The sequence below is a fragment of the Ostrinia furnacalis genome, unplaced genomic scaffold, assembly GCF_004193835.3.
Source record: "Ostrinia furnacalis isolate ACB-3 unplaced genomic scaffold, ASM419383v2 OfSCF0188, whole genome shotgun sequence".
Classification (NCBI taxonomy): domain Eukaryota; kingdom Metazoa; phylum Arthropoda; class Insecta; order Lepidoptera; family Crambidae; genus Ostrinia; species Ostrinia furnacalis.
In genome coordinates this window covers 279,448-295,784 of record NW_021130427.1, presented here as the reverse complement: position 1 = coordinate 295,784, position 16,337 = coordinate 279,448, and the positions used below count along the sequence as shown (strand labels likewise).

At 37.8% G+C, this 16,337-nt stretch overlaps 1 protein-coding gene across 3 annotated transcripts in view; it reads left to right on the top strand.

Annotated features, from left to right (window-relative positions):
* ftz-f1 (ftz transcription factor 1) overlaps window positions 1-16,337 on the top strand; it is a 93,185-nt gene that overhangs the window by 57,559 nt on the left and 19,289 nt on the right. For all 3 annotated transcript variants that reach the window (XR_003655984.1, XR_003655983.1, XM_028306353.1), the window contains exon 3: window positions 8,653-8,946. Coding sequence is in view for 1 of the 3 variants with exons in the window: in XM_028306353.1 (XP_028162154.1) it covers window positions 8,653-8,946 (294 nt within the window). In the remaining 2 variants the exon portion in view is untranslated. The remainder of the gene's footprint in view (window positions 1-8,652; window positions 8,947-16,337) is intronic.

Genomic DNA, 16,337 nt, shown 5'->3' with positions numbered 1-16,337 from the left:
CGAAGGGCGAGTAGGTATAACATAAACATGTAATTATAAAATAATACGCACAAAATTTTGGCTACTCAAGAATTTGAATTGCTGAGAGAAATAAGTGCATGTAAAATGCATCTGAGATAGGTTTTTGTTTAGAATTTTCAGATTTTGTAATGTATTAGGTAGTGCGGACATCACTAGAGGTAAATTTTCACCAATAATCGCATTACTTACGACTACTTTATTTATCTCATCAATTATTNTCGACCTGGTTTCGCATTGTGAAGACATTTTATTACTTCCGTGCGGTACCAGGTCTAAAAACCTGGTATTAAGGTAGGTACATCATTGGATTCTATTTTAAGAATACATCATAGATATATATTCATCACTTTCCTACACCGGACCCAATTGAAGTTATGCCTTTCGCACGACAAGGAAGACTATAATTTTCTTAGCCGCACGGTAAGCGAGACGTACACAAGGTCTATAGACCTGGTTTCGCACTCAACGTGTTAATCTATTGAGAAATGTTTCTACCGAGCGAAACCATAGTAATTTATCTCAAAATCAGGTCGCCTGCTTCTTTGTAGCGATTGAGTTGAGCAACCTGATTTGTTATTCCAAACATTTGTATATCGAAGTGGAACATACATACATAATAATTATTCAGTTATGCCACTTACTTATTTTAAACCAGCATACCGACTACCTATTGTAGAGTTAAACCAAAAAAATATATCTCAGTAATATCTAGTAACCCAAAATGAGATGTGTAACTTTCATAAAAGCCTGTGGGTGAAAATGATGAAATTGGTATTAAAGTCCAATTAGTATAGAGTACCTACATTAATTATTTTTTTTAATCTCTTTTGTTAACCTGAAATCGGGCGTGATTTCAAGTGTCACTTTATAAATTCGCGTGGTTTTATAAAATACCCATGCGGGCGGGTCGAGTCGCAGAATAAATGAAGTTAGGTAGGTACTGATGACCGAGTTTAAGCCAATTTACCCGTGGCCTGCACCAAACGAGATCTGCGGGTCGAGTCGGCAACAAGCCCTCGAAAGGGTCTGATATAGCTGGTAACAGTTTTGTGTAGACGTTATTTTTTATAACGTATATTTAGGTTACTAATAAATGGGTATTTTTAAAATTTAAGTTTGAAGGAGATTAAAAAATATTATGAAACAATATTTCCCTGTTCATTTTCCATTTAATTAATGTGAAAATTCAGATTTCAATCTTCATCATTAAGTACTTTCATTAAAACTGATTTTACATTAAAAAAATTATNGAAAATAATCTTTCCGGTATCTCAGAACTATCATTCAACTACAGTCTCCAAATCAGACATATTGCTATGATGCAGTTCGGTAAAATTCTTTGACAATTTTGAAAATTCGGTCAGATCAAACGCTACGCGGAAAATGTCTGATATTGGTATTTTCGAGTTCAGGATAATCGTATCTATCGATTTGATGCGGTTTTGGCCGTATTGCTATGAGACAAAAATTTTGGTCGCGGGCTCTCGTACTATAAGTAATTGAAAGAAAAAAAAATCTTAAGATATTTTTATCATTTTTTTGTCGATAAAAATAGGTCTAGTTTCACCTATTTTCATATTATGTGCACTTTATCAAGACTCACACTGTATATTTTAGAAGCAAGTACAGTAGAACGCCGATTAACCGAATCGGTCATAAGCGTAATAAGTATAAAATATTGAAACTAAGTAATTTTTATTTTGTTTAATACTTATAACAAGTTGGAACTCGCTGGAGTCCAGATAATATTATTTCATCTGAGCGTTATTGTAGAACTGTAAACCCATCTACAATAACGCTCAGGTATATGTGTGACAGTAGGTTTTTCTTTATTTCAAGTCTATGTCCAATTATCCGAATTTTAACTATGGTAACACTTAACAGGAATTTTGTTTTTATAGGGGTCACTTAAAAATTAGCGATTGATGGTGAAAACGGGCATTAGAAACCCCGAAGCCATTTTAAAATATCTATCCAACCATACCTACCCCACATGATGGGGTAGAAGACGAAAAAAAATTCATCCCCACTTTACATATATAGTCCAGTAGAATTAGCTTTTAAATCGAAAATAATTCCTACAAAAGATTTTTTTGCTTTAATGGCTTCATTGGTTGCCCTTTAAGACTCTCCTAGGTTTTCGACTTCGACGGAGTTGTGCTTAAGTGGTGGGGGCCCCCGAAAGGGGCGCTTTTTCGGTTTTCCGATTATATCGCGTAAAGGACTTACCCTATCGAAAAGTGGTCTTCCTGACGGTTGAAGGGCATTTAATCCTGCATTAAATAAGACCAAATTCATATTTTTTGGACAAACCGTTCTCGTGCAAATGTTCGGCAAAGTAGAAAATATGTGTATAATTAATGACCCTCTCCACGTCCAATAGTTCGTCACCCGTATGCTCCCAAGCCTTGTAAAGGGTCGCCTTAACCAGCGTATCCCTGTCTAGGCTCACGNTAGGAGAGTCTTAATGGGCAACCAATGAAGCCGTTAAAGCAAGTAAATCTTTTGTTTGAATTATTCCGATTTAATCAATTTTTGTGTTTAATTCTACTGGCCTAATAGGGGAGCTAACAATTTTTTTTTCAGAATTTTATTGTACCTACCGCTTTGACGGCCTGATTAATATACAATATACATACATACTTCCACAAAATTACGGCTCTCTAGTGCCAATAGTTTCCAAGCAAAACATCGGACAGACAGACAGTCAGACGGACATAACGAAACTATAAGGATTCCTTGTCAGGACTACGGAATCCTTAAAAGCTTTAAGCTTTTTTTTTCAGGTTTAAAAGATGATACTGCTTTTTTCTTCGTTTTTAATAATAGGTCCAAGTTATTTGTATCAAGACAATGTCTGTGCGTGCAATCATAGTAAATAAATCATTAGAAAAACGTAGGTTGGTTTTAAACTTAACAATTTTTTGCTGGAAAATATAAAATATTTTTCTATTTGCTAGTTACCTATTTCAGTACTCCGACCACGCAAATTCTCTTTAAGTGATTGAGGCATTGAGAAAACAGAATGTTGTTCATTTTTATGTAAAAAAGGCATCAATGTTTTGTCTATAAGACAATACTTCAGGTAAATAATATGTATTACTCTACCTAATACAGTTAAATTCGGGACAGAGAGGACCAATTTTTGATCCGTACATAAGTCAAAATAACTAATTGTCGTTACCAATGGTTAAATATTAACAAAATGTAAACTAACCATTGTTATTGTATTACCTACCTATATTACTTTATTTGTTAATATTTAACCGCTAGTCATTTTGACAATTGGATAATTTAACTGCGGATCTAAAACACTGGCCCTTACATTGGATTGGTGTCATTGCATGTGTCATTAATGCCCTACTAGCGCTTCGAGATAAACACTTGGCAAGTGCTGAAAAGTACCGCTACGAATTCAATCAGCGCTGTCTGCCGGTTAAAAATAAATAGAAGCATCGGTAGTAGGTCCATTATTGATTCAGAAGCCGTTCTCTGAACTAACCACACATTCTTGTTAAAAATAAAATGCTATATTGATTGGCTTTAGGGTTAACCCAATTACATACATATATGGTATAACAATAAATTAAAATGATGACTTACGAATATCTATATACCTATTATTAACATTGTTGGTACTGAGCAATTAATGAAAAGTTAAATACCTAAGCTGGATCAACCCTGTCCCAAAAGGAGCGCTGTTTGGTTTATAGACATGTCGTGTTAACCATCCATCGCTTCACTCGTCCACGTAGAAGGGAATGTAACGATGCGCCTCACACGCACCATCCTAGAAACATTTTAATGAGGATGACAAATAAGGTCGAATGACATTAACACCGCATTGTGCCATGATATGACTATACTATCTTTGATTGCATAGTGAAATAGTGTTGAGATCACTAATAAAGTTCAATAGAATTATGAACTTCAGTTAAGTTTTATCTACTTTCAGATTTAGGTATCCGCAGTCACTGTTCAAAGCTTTGCCGCCATTGAACTAATAAAGTATGAAATCCCACAGATTAATAAAGCGGCTTTTGACTTCAAATGGCTGGTTTCTACCAGCCATTTGAAGTTTGAACTTTACTAAGCTAATGTTAAGAATTTAAATTAACTATTTGTTTCGTCCACTTGACGACATAATTGAGACCAGTCTTGTTGTTGCGCAAAAACAAAACAATTGGAGCAATACCCTGGAGAGCCTTTTAAACGAAGTTTTTGGCAAGTACTAAAACTCCAGTAGGTCTTCTCCCGTCAACAAAGATTCTAATTTCGTACAGCAACAGTTGCCTTTTTTGGTTCGTGATTATTTATATTTCTTGCACTTACAAATGAACAAAAGTTAAAAACTTTCTAGCTATGTATAGAACAAGTTTGTTCCTATTATTGCGAATTTGAAATCTATTGAGTACACAGTTAGGTAATTTGAAAAATTACGTTACACAGTAGAAAGAGCACGAAAGTTTTTATGGAAGAAACTGGAAGAGGTGGAATAGTTTTCATTTCAGAGGAGCTCATAGATTGGTGATTAGTAGTTGAAGTTGTTTATGGAAATTATTTTCCTGAAAATGTAAAGTTCACTAATGTAAAGTTCACTATGCGACGACGGTTTCAGCTTCAGCTGTCTAACATTACTACGAAAATTTTTTATAATTATAATGCTGAATCCATCCCATCTTTAGTCCACGAATAGGTTTGAATGCTAAATGTAGTGCATCACAATACGCATCGGTTTGCAAATCGGGTGCCAAGCCAACACAATGCTAGTCGACACGCATAAATTACTACATCGTTACGATGCGTTACATCAACGCGCGTCATCGGACGTGGAGAAAGTATGACGTCAGATTGCGCGCATGCGAAGAAAGCAAGCTGCGCGTGCGATTCTGTAGACCACTCTTGCTTTCGTAGGAGGCCGCGCCGTCTGTGTGATAGCGAAAACGACATACTTTGGTATACTTACCTTTACTGTCGCTTTTTCATCCGGTATTCAGGTCTTAGTTATGAAACCGATGTTCCGTTATGACTTCCAGTTATTGTTACCGACTTCTTTATGTGCGATTTAAAATTAACTATGAAGACACCAAAAATAGCAGCTGTAAAAAACAATTTGTAAACTTACCCAATGTTGCCAAAATCATGCCTGTGTTTTTTGTTTTCCCGAACTCTTTGCGAGTTGTGAAAAGAAAAACGCTTTTCATGGATTCATGCAATGATTAAGTAACTATTTGTACTTTTCAATGTTTGTTCCTGAAATGATGATCTTACGAAAACAGCCGTTACCTATATTTTTTTATTAAATATGATCAAAAATACGTATTATTATGTAGAGTTGACCGAAAACACAAGGTTGTTACAGTCACTCGTTCGTGACCTGTCGACTGATTTAACCAAAAACCAGGTCAAGATCTTTAATTTATTTCACTTTTGATACCGAATAGCAGCATGTTCGCTTTGCACCTATGAATTTTAAGTAAGTGTCCTAGTAAATTTTCAGGTTCTATACATTTTTACTGTAATACCTATTACTGAAGAATCCTGTCTGTTAAAAAAAAATTTTTTCAGAGTTACCTATGATACTTTTGAAAGAAATTACTTTTGGTTAAACCAAAATAATCCCTGAGGACGTAACAGGATTTTGTTATGGCCGCGATCATGTAGATTCATCGTTATTGCCAAACAAGGCGTAAAAATGGACTATTCCCATTTTTCTCTGAGCATTATCATTTTCTGTCCATATTGGTTATAATGATAATAAGGTAACCCATCCCTCGCCGACTGTATTTAAAAAATATATTGTTACTAGCTTTCCGCCCGCGGCTTCGCCCGCGTGGAATTTTGTCTGTCACAGAAAAACTTTATCGCGCGCGTCCCTGTTTCAAAAACCGGGATAAAAACTATCCTATGTTCTTTCCCGGGACTCAAACTATCTCTATGCCAAATTTCATCAAAATCGGTTGCGAGGTTTAAGCGGGAAAGCGTAACAGACAGACAGACAGACAGACAGACAGACAGAGTTACTTTCGCATTTATAATATTAGTTGGGATTGATTTGTCCCCTAAATATTTTTATTAGACGGTTTTATTTATTTCTCGTCTAACAATGAGATCTAGAATCTAAATGGTATAAATTAAACTATCGTTATTTCAATCCCAACTAATATTATAAATGCGAAAGTAACTCTGTCTGTCTGTCTGTCTGTCTTTACGCTTTCCCGCTTAAACCTCGCAACCGATTTTGATGAAATTTGGCATAGAGATAGTTTGAGTCCCGGGAAAGAACATAGGATAGTTTTTATCCCGGTTTTTGAAACAGGGACGCGCGCGATAAAGTTTTTCTGTGACAGACAAAATTCCACGCGGGCGAAGCCGCGGGCGGAAAGCTAGTTATGTATATAACATCATAGCACTAGATAACTATGAGCTTTAGTACCTAAGAGTTCTTGCTATTAAATTAGTAGGTACCTACCTATTTTTCAAGTTGAAGTAATTTTAAGATACCACGCGTGGTCATAAGTATTTCAGCTTGTTACTATCCAATTCTGTGGTTGGAATTTTAAATCAGTAACGTAAAGTTTCACTACGATTGAAATTTTTATCATATTATTTTATGTAATGACTAGCAGCCGCCCGCGACTTCGTACGCGTGGATCCCGGTTTACCCCCTTAGGGGTGGAGTTTGGTAAAATCCTTTCTTAGCGGATGCCTACGTCATAATATCTACCTGCATGCCAAATTTCAGCCCGATCCGTCCAGTGGTTTAGGCTGTGCGATGATAGATCACTATGTCAGTCAGTCAGTCACCTTTGAGTTATAATAAAATTTAGATTTGGTATGACTAATAATATTTTTCAATCAATTTTCACATTATTTTACCGTAACATCTTATATGGGTTCATCCAAATATAATAAATATTAGATTTATTTTTCGAATTAAAAATGTTACTTTTTACGATTTCTGTTTCGTGAGTTTGTTCTTAGTTGTTGTAACTTTGTCAATAGACTAATTAGTCCGAGTTTTATGGTTTGGCAAAATTTTAATTTCAGAAATGAAATCTTTTGTTCCCAACAGAAAAAACCTACTGCTATTGTGTTCTGCAGTCTTGGTAACGGGAATGTTTAAAAACGAGTCAGTTATGGTTTTATGGCACCTTTACGTTTATTGGAGAAAGCTTTTCTTTTGACGACGCCGCCTTTCCGGGAGCAATTCGTGTTGCATTGTAAAAGTAAAATAGTTATGAATAGGGCTTGAATTCTAAAGTTTATGACATAATATAGGCTAGTTGACTGTCCTCGTCAACTTTACATTGTGTATATTTATAATGGCATATTAAAGATAAATTAATGTGGACCATGTGGCGTAGTAGACGTAGCTGCAGACAAATGTCAAAGTCGATGGTTGAGCGGCAGTCGATGACAGCTTGTGCTAGCGCACGTGACGTCATCAAACATTTAACTCGTCTGATACAGACTTCATTACCTACATGTTTTTAGGGCGCCAAGATTTTTTTATGTATTTTAGTTTTTTTTATTATTATTCCTAAATTATTTCTTTTACGTAGGTTGTAGTTCCTAAAGTTTTACGCAGATATGAATTCTTTTGTTGTCAATTAATAGGATTTTTTCTTATTTTTCATTCATAGTAAAATTGGTCTTATGCATCCATCAGTCATAATTTGTCTGTTTCCGAATATATCCTGTGAAGTAAAATTTTCCTAGTATTTACGAGTGTTGCTAGTGCTGTTTTATCCTATACAATCGGAGTCCATTCGGCAGCGAATGTCAAACGAACGTAAACATTACGCTCGTTGTTCGCGGCAACCCTGCCCTGCTGCGGCACTGCGCGCAACTGGGTCAGTGGGCCGCCCCCCCGCGCTGTCCTCCGCCCGCGCGGTGGCGCAACCGCGCGAACGCGCACTAACATAGACCTGGATCGCGGGAAAGTGGGTCACCGACTCACTTTCACTTATTACATGGGCTCCTAATCGTTTTCCATTGTGCGAGCGGGCGGGGGCTCGCGGGTGGCAGCGGGGCGCGCATGCGGGAGGCGCCGGCACGCGCGCCGATGTCGCCGGCCGGCCGCCAGTCGATCGCGGAACGTCCCCCGAGCGGCACGTGCGCCGCTGCTGACACAAACTCTCGACGCGATCGTAAACATCACTCGCGTCGTCAACTCTCGTACGAACAGTTGTTTTACCGGTCAGCTGTGACTGACAGCGCCTGGCGCTTATTAACCTCAGCCCATAGGACAAAATGCTCTGGATTTATGTGTCTTCTTCTATAGTGATTGAACAGGTGCAGCCCGCGAGCGGCAGATAGTGTTGCGGTCAGACCGCTAGTGAACTCGGTGACTGTGTGAACGTTGTCGCGGTTGAACGCCGCTGTAGGGAGTTGTAATAAGCAGCCGCCTAGAGCGGCCGAGCATGACGATGGACCAGCAGACAGGCCTTATGTCCCTCAACATGTCCCCCTTCGATTTGAGCCCGGGCCCAGAAGGATCTGGATCTGGCGGAGGCCCCTCAGGAGCATCCCAGCAATACGTCCCGCAGGGTGCTGCATACCAGTGCACGCCTGAACAGCAATCTTTTGGCTATGCCAATTTGGACCCATCATATCTGTTTCCAACAGGAACTGGGGGTGAGCCCGGCGGTTACTTGCCTGCAGCCGGAACCGTGTGCGACCAAACTGACACAAAGGATGTGATCGAGGAGTTGTGCCCAGTTTGTGGAGACAAAGTCAGCGGCTATCACTACGGCCTGCTGACCTGCGAGTCCTGCAAAGGTTTCTTCAAGCGAACCGTGCAAAACAAAAAGGTGTACACATGTGTCGCTGAACGAGCCTGTCACATAGATAAAACACAGCGGAAACGCTGCCCATTTTGCCGTTTCCAAAAGTGCTTGGACGTCGGGATGAAATTGGAAGGTGAGTGACTTATGCAAACTTTTTATTGTGTCTACATAATATAATGTTCTACTTAGTAATTCCTTTCGTTTTAATTGAGACAAGTACTTTATGCACTCTGCAATTATTGTCGCAAATGTAGATTCAACCACATCGGTCTCAGACGTGATTACATCATTCAATGCTGTCAAAATGCAGTTAAAATCGAAAGTTTGTCCGCGTAGAGCCGGTTTTTGTAACTGTGATGCCAATGTAAAGTTGCTGCAATTCGTCGCCGACCTTCACCTACTTTAAAGAATCGCTTACACGTCGCTTGAAGGTGCCTGATCATGATTACAATACTTTATTCAGTCACGCACAGTATGATGTATAACCATTACTTAAATAAGATCATAGTTTTAAAACATACGACTAGTAAAAAATAATTGCTACGAGTATGTAATCTGTGCATGAAATGCATCTAGCAAAGATAAAGTAAAACAAATTAATTAGTGATATCTACGAAAATCTAATTGATAAGATCGTTAACCAATAACCACGGAGCAACGAAAATGCAACCAATCAAAATTCAAATATTTAACGCATTTTTATAATAAGTATTTTTGAAACATCTTTCAGTGCCATAACAGAATTCATAGCAACTAAACATTTACAAAATGATAATTATTTATGTTTATAGATGAAAATTTCAAGTTTGGGAATTAATCCAAACAACAACAAATAAATGATGAACAAAGTTAATTATCGTAAACAAGAAACATTTGAAGTGTACTCGTACAATTTTGATATTCCCGAGTGTTTTCCTGAGTTTTCGTAATGAAATTTAAATTCCACCTTTACAATTTCGTCAATTTGACGTAACACAGTTTCAAGTGGTTAAACGTGGCTATTCGGATGATTCACAAATGAAGATAAATTGTGTGAGAAATATAAAAGGATCGATGCAGTTAAAAAATCTGTGTCCTCTGGGATAATCAATTATGATTTAGATTCGTATAATATTATTATGACAAGATCATAAAATATATCATTAGTTTAAATCACACAATACTGTCCGATACATACCTAATTATTTATTTTTTCCAAAACAATTTCTATCTTTTATGCATTTTAGTTCCTTCCGGTAAATATCCTATGAATTAGTTTTGTTATTTGTGGATGTCATCATAACTCAATCTGCTATCAAGTACCTATTGATATAAAAATCAAGAGGTAGATTATATCGGGGAATATATGTAGTTTATTTATATGCGCTATGGTTTGTGAGTTTAATAAATCCTGGCAGCTTGTCAGGTTTTAGTAGTTCTTGGATATTGTTGTAACGCACCCATGTGCATATTCTATGGTTAAGGGGGTGCGGTTACATGTGAACGTTTGGAAGGTAATATATTAACACTTGTAGTTAGGCGATCGCGTGGGGCGGAGCTTGAAGCGCGGATCGTTCTAAATTTAAAATGCGCGCGGCCGCAGAGCGCCCTGACCTACTTGCGAGCGGGGCCGCGATGCGGCGCGCGCGCTGCTGTTGTGCGTACATGTACGCAACACTATGTACATGTGTGCATAAAGCCAGCCACTCGCCATTCCGCGTTTCGCCAGATGCTGTGATGTTTGCAACACATCTAGTACTCTGAAATTTCTCATCAGCCAGCAATATTTAAAGCTTGCTCTTAAAACAATAAATAACGAAATACCAATCGCCTGACATACGTATCTTCTATATTGAAATTGTAAGTGTAATTGACACAAAAATCTAGATTTGCCTAGCCTTGCACTAATTCTGTTTATATTACATACTTAGGTATAAACATTTGATAATTGAAGTGTACTAGATAGAATTTAATATTATTTGCATACATTATTGGACGTCCGCTTTTACATTACATTACGCCATACACAGAGCGTAAGTGAGGTAAAAAGAGCGAATTTCCGAAAGAGATAACCAGAACCTCGATAAGACAGTATAGTACCTACCTGTAACACATTTAGTCATTTCACACGGTTATAATCATAACATCCCAACTAATATTATAAATGCAAAAGTAACTCTGTCTGTCTGTCTGTCTGTCTGTCTGTCTGTCTGTCTGTTACGCTTTCCCGCTTAAACCTCGCAACCGATTTTGATGAAATTTGGCATAGAGATAGTTTGAGTCCCGGGAAAGAACATAGTAAATAATAAAAGCTTTGGTCCTTTGAATTCAAATCCTTTAACATACATTTATGTATTTATGTGAGTGAAAAAGTGATTCCAAGACAGGAATCAGATTGGAAACTCAAACTGACTACATAAACACATAAGGTGTAATTTCACCCAATCTGTACATATCCAATAACAACAGTATTTTTAATTTTTTTTAGTAAAATAATGTATTAAAATTTAATCTTACACCGAATATAATATAGAGTTTACATTCCTTATTGGGATTTTCATCTTTTGGTTGTTTGGACAGATATCGCATATTTAATTTACGTTTCAAGATGTTTATTTTAAACTAGCTTTCCGCCCGCGGCTTCGCCCGCGTGGAATTTTGTCTGTCACAGAAAAACTTTATCGCGCGCGTCCCTGTTTCAAAAACCGGGATAAAAACTATCCTATGTTCTTTCCCGGGACTCAAACTATCTCTATGCCAAATTTCATCAAAATCGGTTGCGAGGTTTAAGCGGGAAAGCGTAACAGACAGACAGAGTTACTTTCGCATTTATAATATTAGTTAGGATTCCCTATTAATCTCCAAACTACCTTGACATAAAGTTAAATTCTAGAGCCAAAAAATACAATATTTATGACGATAACAATCGACTAAAACACGCTCAGGGTATTGCTGTATGTGTGTGATGGACTTTCATTGATTAAGTTATGATTGGGTTTGAATAGGCCTTGACCAATTGATCCATATGTCTAGTTATCTTTCTTAACAGTACAGATAATTAAATAGGGCTACGTCAAAAATAAGAGCTTGGTGATGCAAAATAAAGGCAAAGTACACAATAATAAATTTGTACATAACATAAACCATGCATATGAAAGGTACTCCTCGGTATAAGTTTGGGTTTTTAAGTTAAACCTCGAGGAGTTAGGTAATGAATATTAAATTAACCTGATAGAGCAATGCTTATTACCATTGAATGAGAGGCTGTAGTCAATTGTCAATATTTTTCGAAAATGTTACGAATATTTTAACGCCAACAACAAACGTTTGTAGCAAGCATATGTCAGATGACACAATTCACACAAATCGTTGGCTGACCCGAATAGCGAGTGTTGCGAGAGCCTCGTACCGCTTGCTCGACCTGCGAGCCTTGTGCAATGCCACCAACTGAAGTACTAGCCCAGTGGACTGCGAAAGTGGGAATGATGATTGTGATGCTTTAAGGCATAATTGCAGTAGGTCGAGGTCGGCTTGTGAATTTTAAAGACGAGTTATTTTATTAATGCATTTCTCCTCTGGGAAATCACAACAAGTAGGTCAACCCATATGATAGGCGTTCGCAAGGAACCAGATGGAACCAGAATATCAGATCCAATAAGAACGAATCAAATAAACAATCTCACTCAATCACCCAATAAACTAATAGGACCAAATATTCTAATTGCATGATTCAAAAATTCAGCATACTCAATTACCTGACTGATAATGTATGTAAAGACTATAAAGCTATTTGTCAACAACTCTAACGTTTGTGTTTAGCCAAACAACTATAATAACAGACTATTACTGAGCACTATCTACCTAAAATTACCCATGTGTTGCGTAAGTTGAACAGAGGCGAATTACTGTATTGCCTACCGCATACACAATAGCGCTTAAAAACGCGCGAGTTTTAACCATGCAATGACAATAGCATTACCGCACTTACAGTTTGCAATTTTGGGGAGATATTCGTTATTAAAAAAGTTGTACCTCCTTCTTTATGAGGACCAAATATAGTCATGGGTTTTACGTTTAACTGCTTGAAGCCCAGTGATATTTAAGCATGATTATTATCATTCATAATAGCTGTCGGGTGGGGGTTGTGAATCAGGCGTGCGCCGGCGACTGTATCGTGCGTTTCGACACAATCAGCCGACGTCGGTGGGGTGCGCTGCGCAAGCGCCGTTTCACAAGACGCCTCGGTCGACCTGTCGCAACGGACTACCCAAATGTGACCTGAACACGTATCGCATTACATGTTCATGGATATGCGTGCCGAATTTATTATTGTGGGTGTCAACATACTTTCAATGAAAAAAAATAACAATAAAATCCATGCCCACTCTGTCAAAATCCAAGTCGGGTAATTTAAGCATTTAGAATGCCAAAAGTTTTTTGGGCGATAAAAGAAGACGTTTCAATGAAGAAAGGATCAATTAAATTATCACCGGGCAATCTTCAAATTTCACTGTCCACCGTGTCTCGTTAAACACTCGACATTGGCGAAACCGGTGTGCTTCAAATACGCACCATTGAAGCCATTAAAAAGAATAATAATAAGAAGACGTTTGATTCTACCCATCTATCTGGTGCGTTTTACCAATATCGGGAAGGTGCAAGAGAAATAAACTAAAAGTATCACAAACAATTTCTCAATATAAGAGTAAGAAAATTACTCAATGGGTTTGACATCGTCGTTATTTTAAACCGACCGCAATATGTATGTAGCTAGTTCAGTAGAAACCGATTCAATGCTGAATTTACAACATGCATTTACATATATTTTGTTGCTGGCAACAAGTTGGTAGATGTACTACACAAAGTACACAACAAATTTAAATAAATTTATCGCCTGTAATTCACTGCCTTATGCGGCTATGCTAACTGCGGCAAAATGAGTAAACGGCTCGGGCGTTTTGAACCGCGGACGACCAATCATGACTGTTGTTCAACGGACCGCTGCCCAGTGTGCACACCACCTTACGTAATCTACACAGTACTCACGCCTGTTTGTAATATTCGATAGACACAATGATTATTATAATGTTGAAATACCTACTTTCTTTGGCGATTCGATTTAATGTGCGTATACACAATAATAGACAATTAAAAAATACACTCCACGTAGGTAATTATTTTAATTTTGATAAACAACGTGTTTGAACCAAAGGACATAACCTAGATGTTGTTGAAGTGCACATGTAACAAAGAAAATTACAAAGGATTGGTATTCTTGTTATTAATATTGATTGAATTTGTAGTAGTTACAATGAATAGGTATAAATACAATGACACGCGAAATCTGAATTGGAATATTTTTATAGTCATGAATGGGCTACAGACAGGCAAGTTGCTTCGATCCAATTTCTTATTAGATTGGAATTGGAATCCAGCCAGCTGATTACTTAATGCAAGTAATTAGATGGTGTCATAAGTCATTATTTAATAAACAAACATTTTTTTTTGGATTTAGACAAGCTCTGAGGTCAGGCGCCCGCGACAGATGTTAGAATACAATAAAAACGCGCGCGCAAGTCGACTATTTCGGCGTGCTGCCTTGACCTGAATCGACTGTTTCGACAGAACGGCCTCGCACACCGGGCCTTTCTATTTTTTAGGAATTACCTGTCGTATTATTACGACAGTCCTACGAGGGCCGCCATCTTGGAAGGATTTTGGTGCGCAGGCGCTTCCAGTCAGGCTACAGCCCCGCCTTCGTGACTGGAACCGGTTTCAATGCGTAAAATACATCTATTATTCTGGTGTCGCTAGCGCACATGAAAGCATGCATTGGGACCATAATTCACCTACAACATTAATTTCTGTAATGCCAGATAGAGCTGAACCGAAAAACTGAATATAAATAACTATGTATATAGATTATATGCTAATGGATGACAGATGCAATTGCACGACGCAAGATGCGTTAAAGAATTGGAGTCGTCATATGAACAATGTTGTCCAAGACGAGATCTTGACACAGTTCGGTGGATCATCGCGGGCGATGATTTATCGTGGTTGTGTAACGATCGAGCAGCCGCTATCTAAGTGCGCGATCGAGTGCGAGCGGTCGGTCGGTCGCGCTCGGCCGACTCCGGCGGCGCTCGGAGGCGCGGGGGAGGGCAGCAGGCGGCGCGGTGCTGCCAGCCTTGACCAAGTTTCATCGGCTCGTCGGCACAAGGAGCGATCCCCACCTCTTCCCGTCCTTTCGGTACATACTATTTTTTATCTCGTTGACACGATTACTTCATATAATGGCCCTGACTCGTATGCCAAGGTTGCATCCCCACTAATGACGTAGTTATAATGCCTAACTAAGCTCGGTGACGATGCTAGAGATAGGCAAAGCATTCGCATCTGATGCATTTACGCTCCCGTGTCCTCGTTGGCAAGGTCGACCTTGACCCATCTTAGACAAGTGGGCTATAGCTACAAATAGTATCAGAATGCGAGGTGAACTCATACGCGCCTATTTCTGCACACTGACTGTTTGTCATTCAGGTGTATATTTTTGATTTGTAAAAATGACCTTGACCTTGATCTAGTTTAGTCTTGTATTAAATAGTTGACCTCGTTTACCGCATTATCGGGTACTATCGAGTGTTCATTATAATCAAAATCCTATTAGAAATAACTGTTCTAGTATTTTAATATTATCGTTAGTTACTTCTTCATTTATAAACGCGTAGTAAGTATACGATCAGCTGCCTGTTTTTCGGTTTAATAATAAGCAGTTCGTCTTCTTCTCTTTTATTTATATACTTACCTTATGTAGGATTTACATCAATGTTCTGTCTGAACTATCGATTTATTTAACAATCAAAAGTAACTTAAAACGTAATATTACCTATGTTCCTACTGAATAATCGCGAGAATGGGTTAGTCATCATCATCATGTCCGGTTTGTAAAAACTGGTATCATATTCATGATCAAATCCGTTACTGGAAAAGTTATTTACTGTAATTTTAGTTATTATTTATTATGACAAAGCTAGAAACTCAAAAATATCATTGTTCTACCCATCCGTAGCAATATATTTTTGTTTTTAGGAATGAACTGCGGGCAGGAAAAATGTAGAGTTCAAAAATTTTATTCCAATAAGAAAGAAAAGTGTTTTTCTCAATCAGACTTTTTGGATATGTGTGTCAATAAACTTTTTATTGAGATCAATAAAAATATCTTACAGAAATATAAATGAAACAAAAGAATAAAGATTGTAGGAGGCAATTTGCAACAACGCGGTCGTGAGGCAAGCAGTAGAGTGAGTTGAAATGCACATTTCGCATTGCACCGACAACGACTGCATGAAATGTGCAACGCCAGGGAAAACACTATTTGTCTTTACTGCTTCATCACACAAGTACAATGTAACAAAATTATAAGTATAACTTTAACTACTTATAAATATAGGGATTAGTTATAGGGGAAATAAAAAATAATCAAAGTTCGATGCAGTTACAAACTGCTCTTATTTTTGGGGTAGGTGTAACTATTGGATTTGG